Raw genomic sequence first — 14,483 nt, forward strand, 5'->3', positions numbered from 1 at the left:
GTACTTAAATCGAAATGGTCTCGGAAGCGAGCAACTTGCGACTAACTATGTTGACTTTTATCATGACCATATAAACGTTGTTGTTGATGACAGATCCACGTACCAATGACTGGTGGCTGATTGGTAATCCACTTCCTGGCATTTTTATTATGGTCAGCTACCTTTTATTCGTGTTGAAAATCGGACCGAATTACATGAAGAATAGGAAGCCGTACGAAATGAAGAATATTCTCATAGTTTATAATTTTATCCAAGTTATTGTTAGCATGTGGCTGTTCCAAGAGGTGAGTTTTCTATAATTTTCAGATGATATGAGAACTCTATATATTAAGCTAGAGAAGCATAAATAATGGTAGGAATGCGCTATACGAAAATATGGTCTTACCCAAATTGAATAAGTACATTTTCAGATTAAAGAGCGATTAAACATGCAATAATTGATTCTTAATCGATTAATACATACATACGATGTCTCAGAACTTCAGAAGTTGTGATAGCTATAACTTACGAGAGATTGTGACTTTGATTATTATAGAAGGAATGTTCAAAGCTTTTGAGGAAATTGTATTAGTCACTTTCGAAAGTGGGGTACTTTCTTCAATTGAGAAGGAGTGAGGGTGGGGGATGGGGTGTGTAAAAAATTCCGAATTCTGTAGAAATGTGGTTTTTTTGGGGGGGAATTGAGTCATTTACAGCAAGATATTGAAAGTTTCTGAAATATTCTCATTTGAATGCGCATCAAATTACTTGAAAATATTCAATCGTGGGGAGAGGGGTGGAGGAAGACGCTTCCTTTTAGAAACAATCGTGTGCTATTAAAAATGACCATTAAAAAAGCTGGCAAATTTTATAACTGGATTTTTTTCGACACCTTGTGATTTTTTTTTACAACTGTCCTCGTCCTACATATTTTATTTTTTGAGAACTTATTTTATAATGTTTTTACGAGGTATAGGTAGTAATTGTTTTGCGATTCAAATGAGAAAGATGGAAAACATGAACATGGAAAAAGGCCATTTCCGCTTGATTTTTTTTTCAAAATGTAGATGGCAGAGGAATTTATACCTATAAAATTTAGGACCTCGAAATATTTAATGTAGTTGTAAATTGTAATCAAAATTTGGATATTTTAAAACACCATTTTGGATCATACGATTGAATCATACTTTTAGTCATTTACCAAAAATTCAATTGAACGGCGTAGGTAAAAGGATTTAAATTTCTTTAGAGATTAGACCCATTAAATTACTGAAAATATTTATTAGGTATATATTTTCGAAAGCATAACTACTATCCACCAGTATTTCGGCGTTTTTACCCCAATGAGGGGGTCACCGGGGGCGTGGAAAGGTCCGAATCGAAAAAATAAGACCATACTTGTGTTCAGCACCTCCGAGAACCTAACAATCGATATGTCGCACGACATCGATATTTTTTCCTAATTTCAGCCCCAAATTAGGGAAAGCTCTCCCTCCCCCCATTTGGGGTTAAAATTTAAGGAAAAGAATAGGGTCGTGTGACATATCGATTGTTATGTTTTCGAATGCGCTGAACCCGAATATGAACTCAGTTTTTTGATTGGATACCCTCTGAAGACCCTTCCGCCAGTATTTCGGCGTTTTTAACCCAATGAGAGGTCACCGGGGTGTGTGGAAAGGTCCGAATCGAAAAAATAAGACCATATTCGTGTTCAGCACCTCCGAGAACCTAACAATCGATATGTCGCATGACATCGATATTTTTTCCTAATTTCAGCCCCAAATTAGGGAAAGCTCCCTCCCCCCATTTGGGGTAAAAATTTCAGGAAAAGAATAGGGTCGTGTGATATATCGATTGATATGTTTTCGAACGTGCTGAACCGGAATATGAACTCAGTTTTTTGATTGGATACCCTCTGAAGACCCTTCCGCCAGTATTTCGGCGCTTGTAACCCAATGAGAGGTCAACCGGGTGTGTGGAAAGGTCCAAATCGATAAAATAAGACCATATTCGTGTTCAGCACCTTCGAGAACCTAACAATCGATATGTCGCACGACATCGATATTTTTTCCTAATTTCAGCCCCAAATTAGGGAAAGCTCCCTCCCTCCATTTGGGGTAAAAATTTCAGGAAAATAATTGGGTCGTGTGTCATATCGATTGATATGTTTTCGAACGCGCTGAACCCGATGATGGATACCCTCTGAAGACCCTTCCGTCAGTATTTCGGCGTTTTCACCCCAATGAGAGGTCACCGGGGGTGTGGAAAGGTCCGAATCGAAAAAATAAGACCATATTCGTGTTCAACATCTTCGAAAACCTAGCATTCGATATGTCGCATGATTTTGACATTTTTTCTTAATTTCAGCCCCAAATTAGAGAAACCCTACCCCCCCCCCCATTTGGGGTAACATTTCAGGAAAAGAATTGGGTCGTGTGACATATCGATTGATATGTTTTCGAATGCGCTGAACTCGAATATGAACTCTGTTTTTTGATTGGATACTCTATGAAGACCCTATTACTCCCCCTCCACCTCCCATAAGAATTATCGATGCTCAGCGATCAGCATATATGCTGAACACTTTTCGTGTATGATTTTCCAGTTGGAACTAAATCTCGGTCGGGTAGATCCCAACCTTTGGAGCTCGCTTTTGTGTATTATTTTTCATTCCCCTCCCCCCCCCATGGCTCATCGTGAATTCAAAATTCTTGATTTGGGCAAATCTCTATAGTTGGCAAAATTTTTGGGGCACAAAACTTCGATCTATCAAATTTGAAATCTAAAGAAGCCGAAGCTATTGAGGAATTCGAGTTTTTCCTCCACCTCTTCTCACTCCCCCTCCCCCCAGATTTTATATCCTAAAAGTGATTAGAGTATTTATTGAAATTTTTAGTAAAAAAATTCTCCAATCGGAAAAATGTTGGTTGTTTTAAAAAATTTTGGAACATCTAACGTTGTCTCTAAATTGATCTCTGTTGAGGTCATTTTTTTATCCAAAATTAATCAGTTTGACCATTTTGGAGGAATAAAAATTCTGAAAAATTTTCCATCGAGTATAATAAATAGGATGTTGGATAAGGGGTGAATTTTTTGGATACGAATAGCTGCCCATTCTGTTATGCTTGGGACCATTCAAAAAAAAAACAAAAAACAAAAAAAAATGATAAAAAAAGAACATTTGGGTTTAACTGTTTGATAGATAGGAAATTCTCTCTCATCGACCAAATTCAAAAATTACTTTTTATGGCTGTACATTTTCCAAATAAGAAGAACCAAACTCTCAGCTGCCTAAATATAATATGTATTTCCTCATCTTCGATGGAATTTTGAAAATTCTTAAATGCAAAACGAAATCTTACGTGAGGCTTCAGTTCCACTGGAAATGAAATGGTACGTAGTAAAAATGATTTAGAACTTTTCAATTTGATCCATTCAGTTCTTCGTGATTCTCGCTGATAATTTCTCTTCATCTTTGTTTACAAATTAGACTCTTTAAGTATGTAGTACTTGACCATGTAGATAAATGGTTCACTTTCTTAACTGGGTACCCTCTCTTGTTAAAAATTAAAACGTGTATTTTGTTCCTTGATCAAATAATTTGGCCAATAATTGCATCTTTTTTCGTTGTTCGAATACTTAGAAGTTGAGCAATAAAGGAAGGTAGAGTAAATGTGAACACAATTCGTTAGCACGATTGACATTAACGTGACGTATAATGCACCTCCACCACCACCATATGATGACAGGTCATCCCATCAGTCGTCAATCGTCATCGTCGTATTCGTCGAATACATACACGATTATAAGTATACAAATTGTTAAGAAGTGTTAGAAATTAATTTCACGTCTGGCGAACTCTCTCTTTCTGTTTCTGTGTGTTTTTGTTCTTGACTTTTAAAGCTATACTTTGCTGCGCCATCACCACTCTGAGTCGTATTTAGTCATTACGTAATAACTGGGCTCGCGAATTAGCATCAATTAATACGAGAAAAAAATTTTTTGGCAGAGGGCGATTCATCATGAATATTAAGGTATCACTTCTCACAAATCGGTCGAACGACGAGTATAAGAGGTTCACTGAGGGACGAAAAGCCCGGCAGTGTTGGCGAAGTGCCAGATTCGGGTAAAAATTCTAGCCTGGCGTGAAGTAAAGAGGGTAGTAGGAAAATGATTTAGAATAAGTACTAATGGATGGTAAAAAAATAGCGACTGTTTTTCCATTTAAATCGACTCGTTAAAAACCATGTCCTCTCTCTCAAGGCTCGAGAGCAATTTTTTTCTTTTACGAAGAACTCGTATTTTTTTTACTAGCACGTAAACACGCCGATGTTGAGAAATATTACCTACGACGTTGGTACTTAACTTACACGCATTCGTTGTGCATTAAACAAGAGTGCCCATGCATGTTGTTAACCTCACTTAAATTTTAAGTACGATGTGTTACTATAAGTACTACCGGCAGGTATCAAACACCTTAATGTTTAGTTTACAATTAGCTGAAAATGTCGTGTTGTTTTTGGTTTTGTTTTTTCAGGCATTGGACGGAGCGTGGCTGAGAAGATACAGTTGGAAATGCCAACCGGTCGATTTCTCGTATTCGCCCGAAGCTATGCGAGTGGCCAGAGGATGCTATATATATTTTATCGCCAAATTAACCGAATTGTTGGATACGGTGAGCATGTTTGAGTAATTAATTGCGAATGAATTGACTGTCGAGTGTACTTATTTGATATAAACGGGTGAAGGTGAAGGGCTAGGGGAGACATTTTCTCGCAAAAAGCAACAAAATATGACAAAACGACCTCAATCCCCCCTTCTAGTTTATTCCATGTTCAAAACAGCTAAATTTCAAAATTCTCATCCGAAATGGGCCAAAGAAAAAGTTGAATGGGAAGAACAGGGCGAAAAAATGAAATCTGGTGGTGTGAAGAACTACATTGTGCCTCCATTCTCAAAATTCTTGCGCTGGAGATGTAAAATGTTCATCAAAATTGTTACTCTTGTTGTTTGAAAATACGCCCTGATTTGGATAGGTGCTCGATTTTTCAAAAGAGCATAGTCTGACCCCCTTTCCCCTCCTCTCAATCAAAATCTCAGCTACCTTAGTGGATTTTTCGATTTTCGTAGAATTTGTGAAAATTCAAAATTGACCATTTTAGACAATTTATGCTTTAAAAAATTTAAGTTGGATGAAAATAAGCTAAAACTCGACTTTAAGCTTCCCAAATTAATTTTCACGTCTTCTGGGGAAATTTTTAAATTCTGGAGAAATCTCAAATCGCGCTGGAACTTCCAGAATGGTTCAAAATTATGAAATTGTGATGGGGGGGGGAGGTTAGCTGACATGCGATTGGTACAAATTTTCCTGCGAATAGAAAACTACGTATTTTGACCTTTTTTTCTTGAAAATGTTCTGTTAAAAAAAAAATACATTTGAGATGTTCGTCTGGAAATCAACTCAATTGTAAATGAATCCTTTAAACGGGTCTCGAATAAGCCACAATTCGATTTTTAGCTGCCGAAATTGATTTCTGCGTCTCCATCAGAAATATTAAAATTCTGGAGAAATCTAAAATCACGCTATAAGCTCCAAAATGCACCAAAATAGAGAATTTCGGTGGAAGAAAGGTCGATTTAAGACAAGCTACAGACCTTCATGCGAATTTCAAAAATATCCCCTCGAGCAGGAAACTTTCAAGTTTTAGGTCCCTTGCAGAGGGGGGGGGGGACGTGATGTTGGCTGAAAATTTGTCGGCTGATGTGGGAGAAAAATATCGATTTTTCCATAATACACTATTCATATTATGACTCATGAAAATTTTCATTTTCTTTTTTGGATTTTTGGAAGTCTCAAATATGAAATTCGTTTATTTTAGAATGAGGCGAATGCTTTTGAAATTTTTTTTGTTGAGATGCCTAAACACGAGTTTTTTTTCAATGCGAGGAGTTTATTTTTTTGGTTTTCAAAATTTTGGAATTTTAATGATTTTTCCCCAGGAAATTAATTTTGAAAAAAAAACAGGTTCGGTAAAAACGATGTTTTTTTTATATGAGGACGAAGAGTTCATTTTTTGACTCTTAAAATTTTATGATGTTTTTTTTGAAGGAAGTGGATTTTGAAAAAGAAAACAGAATGTGCCTAAGGGAACGATGATTTTTGTCAAAAATTAATTGTTGGGCTTAAAAATTTGATTTTTTTTTAGAAATTTCCATCTTGATCTTGAAAAAGAAAAAAAAATAAGCTCGAGTGAAGCGAAGGAAAAGCTTTCGAAAATTAGTGTTTCAAGAAGTGATAAATCAGGTTTTTTCATCACAAACTGTCCCCTTTTGGCCCCCTCTTGGCGTCTCTTCCTCTTCCTCAATTAGGTATAAATATTTTGGTAACCAAAAAAAAAAAAAAAACAAGCTCTCGAGGTGGAAATTAGAATGTAAATATGAGCCCTTTCAAAAAGGTCGACAATAGGTCAGAACTCAATTTGGAGCAGTCAAAATTAATTTCCACACATTCTGCAGGAATTTTAAGATTCTGGAGAAATCGAAAATCACGCAGGAGGCTCCAGAATGGTTCGAAATAGTGAAATTCAGATTTTAAGGGTCGATTTTACTCAAGCTACAGACATTTGTAGAGACTTCAAAGATTTCTCTACGAGCAGAAAATTGCTGATTTCCTGATTTTCTGAATTTTTTCCCTCAGGAATATTGTAGTCAAAGATTGAAAACCCAAGGTGGTCTAAAATGAGCCACAACCCGATTTTAAGGGACTCGAAACTAATTTCCATGCTTTTTGGAGAAATTTTATAATTCTGAAGAAATTAAAAATCGCTCTGGAGGCTTCAAAATGACCAAAAATGGCAAAATTTTGATTCCAGGGAGGTGATATTAGTTCGAGAACAAATCTTCATGATTTTATCAATTTTGAAGTTTCAAAAAATGAAAAATAAATAAAATTTTAAAAAGAAAATTTTGTCAAAAAATGCCAAAAATCCAAATTTTACCACATTGACCTAGAAAGCTGAAATTTGTTGTGTACCTTACTTATTTTCAACGCCCTCTCCCCCCCCCCCAAAAAAAACGATTGTAAAAATTTTCGAACCATTTTGATTGAAATAAAAATATCTCCAATTCACTAAACACGTCAAAATTAGAATACAAAATTTTAGCTTTCCAACTTTATTATTGGGTAAAACTTTGTGGAAAGTCCAACTTTCAAAAATCTACTGAAGGCTTCAGAGCTCAGCTGCTCAAAACGGTTCGAACCCGTTTGCAATCATTTCTGGGAGTCAAAAATAGGGTACGTTCAAAATTTCAGGTTTCTTTAAGTAATTTTTATTTTCTAAAATTTTTGGAAGAAGGGGAGGGGCGTAAAAATAGGATACCAAAGAAATTTAAGCCTTTTGTGTCAATTTGATGACTGCTTCTTGGGATTTTTACCCGTTGATTTTCAATAATTAATCAAAAATATAAAAATACGATTTAGCTCCTGAAATTTTTTTCAATTTAACGTTGTCCGGTTAAAAATTGTTCTGCTGATTGAGATATCTCTCTTCAAGTGAAATCCTTCGAAGTTTTGCTAACTGGTGTGAATTTGCAGAAAATTTCTTCAGAATAATAATAAAACATTCGTGAAAATAACGAACAATTTAATTTCAAAAATTAGTTATAATAAATAAATACTGGGAAGATATCTCACTAGAAAATCGTTTTGATAGTTCTTTAAAAATATGTATAAATGCAACAATACGTACCTTTAAAACGTAGTGAAATTATACGAAACATATTTAATTAACGATTCTATCTGATTCGTTCGGTTAAAAAGACCCTGCCAATAAGGACAGTTTTCTAGAGCATTCATCAGAGCATTTGTACAAAACTGCGCTTCCGGATGTTCATCTCTTTCGCAGGAGAAAAAAGTCTGCAATGTTTCCGCGCAAGCCCGAGCTCGTAAACAATTTTCCATATTCTTGAAAACGAGCGTAGCGTCAAAAAACACCATAACGATGGCATTGGCGAAATCAACGGTGCTGGTATTTTGTCGCTTGAACGATTCATGAAACGCATACAGGATGGCATCGTTCAAATCACGCCATTCATCCATGTTCACAATCCATTCAGCGAACCAGAAGAAATACCCGGATTTTTCGGGATATTTCATCTTACTTTTGCGAAGCATGTTTTCATTCGTGTATTCGCCCATTTTTAGCGAATGTACCACGTATTTTGAGCGAATGCTAGCGAGTTGTAGATGGGTGCCTACGAATTCATCTTCTAAATACTTGTTTTCGAAATACCAAGTTGTGTTTTGATAGTAGTCGGTGCATTTGATGAGATCGGCGGTTATTTGCGTTGCGTAGAGTTCAGTTTTCGTCGCATGTGGTAAATTGGGCTGAAATTTGGTTGTGTTGAGGTCCATTTCCGCTGTGTAGAGTTTCATTTCCGGTGTATTGTGATCCATTTGGGGTGTGTTGAGAGGAGCAGAATAATCTAGAGGATCGGAAACGAGATAATCATGGTGAAATTTACCTTTATCGTTTGCCAGACTGTATTGGTACGTTACGAAATTGAGGAATAAAACCACAAACATTTTGTGAGAACGTTTTCAACTTGAATTTTTCACAGCAAACAGCACTCATCTCGTACATTATCAACTTTGAAAATGTCATTTTTAAAAAATATTGGTAACATAATTAGGTCCCCTATAGATAAACTTTATCTCGTTTAGATTTCGATCACGATTTGATTCCTTCCTCGAAACATTGAGTTATTTTATTTTTTTCCACTCAAATGAGGTCAAAATTTCGAATAATTTTGATCAAATTCAGCGGAGACTTTTATTTCGAGTTGTAAGTTGCTCAAAAAAACAGGAAGTGCCCTTGGAGGGGTAATATGAGTTCTCAAAGATGAGAAATGTCTTATAGTCCGGCATATGGCAATAGGAATAATTGCACCCCTCCCTCCACCGATCCTCTTGGATACCTCTTATCTTAAAGGGGACATAACCTAAAGAACATTTCAAAGCTAACTTATTGCCAAAAAAAGTTGACCTTACTAACAAAATGGCGGCCATTCGTAGGACTAGTACGGAATTTTTTTGAATTGGGCGAACTTAGATTGAAAGAGCAGGCAACAAAATTCGTCATCAGCCAAAATTTCAAATGCTAAAGTGCATTTTTCGATTTTTGTTTTTTTTTTTATTTCCGGCCAAAATGAGAAAAAAATAAAAAATTTTCCGAATTGACCTTGAAAGCAGAAATTTGGAATATAGCCTATTTTCGGCCTGCCAAATTGATTGAAAACGGTTTCAAACCTTTTTGAGCAGTTCTGGAGCCTCCAGTAGAGTTCTGAAAACTCATCAAATGAAGTTGGAAATGCGAAATTTACGCTCCACTCCAACTTCAACCCGTTGTTCAGTCGACTGCTGATGGGTTTAAGTCATTTTAAAGCCTCCAGCGACATTTTGAGAATTATTAGAGCCTCCAGCAGACTTTTGAAATTTGAAATTTCCTCAAAATTTCATCAAATTCAATTGGAAAGCGATTTCAATACGCTATGAAATTGATTGAAGATGGATCTCAAGTCGTTTTGGAGCTTCCAGTAACTTTTGGAAATTACTGGAGCCTCCAGCAGATTTTTGAAATCTGTAATTTCCACAAAATTTCATCAAATTCAATTGGACAGCAATTTCAATACGCTATGAAGTTGACTGCAGGTGGATCTCAAGTCGTTTTGGAGCTTCCAGTGACTTTTGAAAAATTACTGGAGCCTCCAGCAGATTTTTCAAATCTGAAATTTCCACAAAATTTCATCAAATCCAATTGGACAGCAATTTCAATACGCTATGAAGTTTACTGCAGGTGGATCTCAAGTCGTTTTGGAGCTTCCAGTGACTTTTGGAAATTACTGGAGCCTCCAGCAGATTTTTGAAATCTGAAATTTCCACAAAATTTCATCAAATCCAATTGGACAGCAATTTCAATACGCGATGAAGTTGACTGCAGGTGGATCTCAAGTCGTTTTGGAGCTTCCAGTGACTTTTGGAAATTACTGGAGCCTCCAGCAGATTTTTGAAATCTGAAATTTCCACAAAATTTCATCAAATTTAATTAGACAGCAATTTCAATACGCTATGAAGTTGACTGCAGGTGGATCTCAAGTCGTTTTGGAGCTTCCAGTGACTTTTGGAAATTACTGGAGCCTCCAGCAGATTTTTGAAATCTGAAATTTCCACAAAATTTCATCAAATTTAATTAGACAGCAATTTCAATACGCTATGAAGTTAACTGCGGGTGGATCTGAAGTCGTTTTGGAGCTTCCAGAAACTTCTGGAAATTGCTGGAGCCTCCAGTAAATTTTTCAAACTTGAAATTTCCGCATAATTTCATCAAATGGAATAGGAAAGCCGAAATTTACTCTGCACAGTTTAAAATTTTGTGAAAATTTAAAGTTTCGAAAATCTGCTGGAGACGCCCACGAATTTTTAAAAAGTCGCTGGAGGCTCCAAAATGACTCGAATTTACCTGCAGTTGACTTGATAGCGTTTTGAAATTGGAGTGCCGAGTGAATTTCGGATTTTCAATCCGGTTTGGTACAATTTTGTGGAAATTTCGAGCATTGAAAAATCTGCTGGAGGCTCCAGTAATTTTCAAAAATTCACTGGAGGTTCCAAAATAACGTGAAATTCACCTGCAGTCGATTTTGTAGCGTATTGAAATTAGTTTTCAGAATGAATTTCGACTTTTCAATAGCATTTGATGCGATTTTCTGGAAATTTCAAATTTCAAAAATCTGCTGGATGCTCCAAGAATTTTCAAAATGTCGCTGGAGGCTCCAAAATCACTCGAATCTATCAGCAGTCGACTTAATAGCGTATTGAAGTTGGAATGGAACGTAAATTTCGGATTTCCAACTCAATTTGATGAAATTTTGTGAAAATTCCAAGTTTCAAAAATCTGCTGGAGGCTCCAGAATTGCTAAAAACAGTTTCAAACCATTTTAATCGATTTAGCTGGTCGAAAATGGGGTATGTTTTCAAATTGCACCTTTCCAGATCAATTTGTGAAAATTTTGATTTTTTTCTCATTTCTGGCCAGAATTTGTCTTTCAAAATTTCTCCAAAAATTGAAAATTGAACTTTAGCACTTAAAATTTAGGCTGGTGATGAATTTTTGCATGCTCCTTCGATCTTTTTGGCAGCAGTGCATCTTAAAATATTTCCCTAGTTTTAGAAATGATATCCTTCAATGTTGTAGCTAAATTAATACGAAATATTTGAGAAGAAAAACATTTTTTTTTCGAATTACCAACTTTAATCTCAAAATGAAGGTCTTATTCTCTGATTTTAGTCAAAATCCTTCATTTTTTTTTTGTTTTACATATCCTAATGTCATTGTTTTTGATTTTTTCTTGACGTCTTGATTTTTTGTTGATTTTTGATTAATTATTCATCCTTTAATTTTGCAGGTTTTTTTCGTGTTGAGAAAAAAAGACAACCAGATTACCTTCCTGCACATGTATCACCATACCGTGATGCCGCTCATATCTTGGGGATGCACCAAGTATTACCCCGGTGGACACGGTACCTTCATCGGATTCATTAATTCGTTCGTCCATATAATAATGTACTCGTATTATTTATTAGCCGCCTTGGGACCCGAATTCCAAAAGTACCTGTGGTGGAAAAAATACATCACTACTTTACAATTAGTACGTACATATTATACCTATCTACATTTTTAGTTAACTAAAATTATGAGTAACATCCAACTTCTCTCATTTTTTATCTCTTGAGCTGAATCAGCACTTGCCATGAATATTTCAAACCGATTTTTATGATTGATTTTCGTTTGTTTGCTTTTTCACAGAGTCAATTTTGTATCGCTTTCCTGCATTCGTTCCAGTTATTGTTTTACGACTGCGATTACCCCAGATGGACGATGTATTTCATCTTACCCAACGCTATATTTTTCTACTACCTGTTCAGTGATTTTTACCGAAAAGCTTATATCGAGCAGCAAACCCAAATGAAACTTGCCCTGAAGAAGGAATAATAGGTGAGTAAACTTATTTCGTAATTTTTTCACCTCGAGTTAGACTGGATTTTCTGATCTGCTACTCTCATGATATCTTCGCAGATCGCTATGCTGTTTTCATTGGCATTTTTATTGTGTATCTACCTATTCGACGAAGTGTGCATTTATCTACCTGATGGAAAAAAGAAACGAGGCCCTCATTTTTTGTTTTTCATTGTTGTTGAAGATGCTGCCATAATAATTGTTGCATACCATAATGATGTGTATTACATATAATATCTACTTATCTGTATACTTATCTTACCACAGTTGTTGTGATCCGTTTTGGGATAAGTATGATAAATTCATAACCTATCCTAACTATTTACCTACCTACGTATACTTTATCTATACAATATGTACTCGTATGTAGTCGATGCTCAATATCCTGGTTTCCTTTTCCTTTCCCCTTCAAAACGAAGAGAATTTTGTCTCGTTATTTTTTACCCAGTTGTATTTGTAAATATTTTATTTGACGAATAGATTGTTTTTTTTTTCTTTTTTTTCTACGTGTTTTTGTTTTGATTTTTTTTTTCGTTTTTCGAAAGTAGAAGAAAGAGAGGGGAGGAATTTGATAAAAGCAGGAATTCCAATTTAGAAACCTGATGGAAGTTGAAAAAGTTAAATCAATTGAATTTTGGCGATTTGTTTGTAAGTTTTGTCTGTTGATGAAAAAAAATAATCGAATTTTATTACGTGATTTGTTGATGGAAGTGGATCAGATTGCTTGGTATGGGTTTGTCGTTGTTGATGTTTTTTTTTTTTTTTTTTGAATTTTCCAATTCTACGTAATTTTAGTAGAAAATTGTACTCGGTGATCCTACATAGTTCTTGACATTACCATGGAGGCGATTTTTTTTTTGCAAATTTTAAAATTTACCTCGAGATTTTGACTTAATAAAACCCAAGATCGTTAAGAGAAGAAGGGAAAGGGGTCAGTTTGCTCCCAGTTTTGATTTTCTGGAGTGTTCGAGTAATGAAAGACAAACAGAAAATTCTATGAATTAGAATTTTTTCATTCTTTTTCATTTTTTTGTTTTTCGTAAATGGACGAATAATTTTGAAAATTTCAAGTTTATTTAGTCTTAAATTTGAAAGAAATTTTGCAAGTGCAGTGACAGATTTTTCCGCAGATTTAATTTTTTTTAGAAGGGTCACTTCTTTTAAATACTGTAATTTTTTTGAAACGTATTTTTCTTTTCGTTTCTTTTTATTTCTATCCATTTTTTCATGTTAGGTATTCAAAAACTGTCGTTTTATAGGATGCACTTGTCAAGAAGTGGCATTTTTTTTAAAGTAGCTAATTCATTTTTTTCAAAGAGTGTAATTTATTTTTAAAAGTTCAGCGTTTTGAGAAAGTGTTATTTTTTTCAAGTGTTTTACCTCGCTTGTAGTCTGGCATATGACAGTAGGAGTAATTGCACCCCCCCCCCACCGATCCTCCGGAACAACTTTTTTCTTAAAGGGGACATCCTAAGGAACATTTTAAAGCAAACTTGCCCGAAAAAAAGTTTGTCTTACTTACAAAATGGCGGCTATTTTGATTGACAGGTCAGCCGAAATCGCAGATTTTGCGTCTCAACATAGGACTTGCACGAAATTTTTCAAATTTTACAAACGTAGATCAAAAAATCTTGCAAAAATTCATCACCTGTCAAAATTTCAAGTGCTAAAGTGCGTTTTTCGATTTTTGGTGAATTTTTAAAAATTGAATTTAGGCCAAACATGAGGCAAAAATCAAAATTTTACCAAATTGACCAAGAAAGCTGAAATTTGGGATATACCCTATGTTCGACATGCCAAATCCATTGAAAACGGTTTCAACCCGTTTTGAGCAGTTCTGGAGCCTCCAGAAGATTTTTGAAACTCGAAATTCCCATAAAATTCCATCAAATTGGAGTTGGAAAGCTGAAACTTATTCTAAAAACTAATTTCAATACGCTACGAAGTAATGCAGGTGAATTTCAAGTTGTTTTGGAGCCTCCAGCGACTTTTTGAAAATTCCAGAAGCCTCCAGCAGATTTTTGAAACTTTGAATTTTCACAAAATTTCATCAAGTGGAGATGGAAAGCTGAAATTTACTCTACACTCAAATTTTATCACCTTCTGAAGACGACTTCAGGTGGGTTCAAGTCATTTTAGAGCCTCTAGCGACTTTTTTGAAAATTACTGGAGCCTCCAGTAGATTTTTGAAAATTGAAATTCCCCCAACATTAATTTATCAAATGGAGTTGTCAAGCTGAAATTTACTTCGCAGACTATATGGTGGTTTCAAATGGTTTTAAAGCTTCCAGCTACTTTTAGGAAAATTCAATTTTCCAAAAAAACGTCATACAACCTTTCAAAAAGTCGCTGGAGGCTCCAAAACGACTTGAAATCCACCAGCAGTCCACTTCGTAGCGTATTGAAATTAGTTTGAAGAATGAATTTCGACTC

At 35.3% G+C, this 14,483-nt stretch overlaps 1 protein-coding gene across 3 annotated transcripts in view; it reads left to right on the top strand.

The window, feature by feature from the left end:
• The window catches only part of sit (stuck in traffic), a 99,525-nt gene extending 86,973 nt beyond the window's left edge, over window positions 1-12,552 (top strand). For all 3 annotated transcript variants that reach the window (XM_065366378.1, XM_065366377.1, XM_065366379.1), the window contains 5 exons: window positions 94-284; window positions 4,517-4,654; window positions 11,440-11,682; window positions 11,841-12,029; window positions 12,111-12,552. In XM_065366378.1, coding sequence (XP_065222450.1) covers window positions 94-284; window positions 4,517-4,654; window positions 11,440-11,682; window positions 11,841-12,026 — 758 coding nt within the window. In that variant the 3' untranslated portion in view covers window positions 12,027-12,029; window positions 12,111-12,552. The remainder of the gene's footprint in view (window positions 1-93; window positions 285-4,516; window positions 4,655-11,439; window positions 11,683-11,840; window positions 12,030-12,110) is intronic.
• Window positions 12,553-14,483: the final 1,931 nt, after the last annotated feature.

Source organism: Planococcus citri, chromosome 5, assembly GCF_950023065.1.
Source record: "Planococcus citri chromosome 5, ihPlaCitr1.1, whole genome shotgun sequence".
Lineage (NCBI taxonomy): Eukaryota > Metazoa > Arthropoda > Insecta > Hemiptera > Pseudococcidae > Planococcus > Planococcus citri.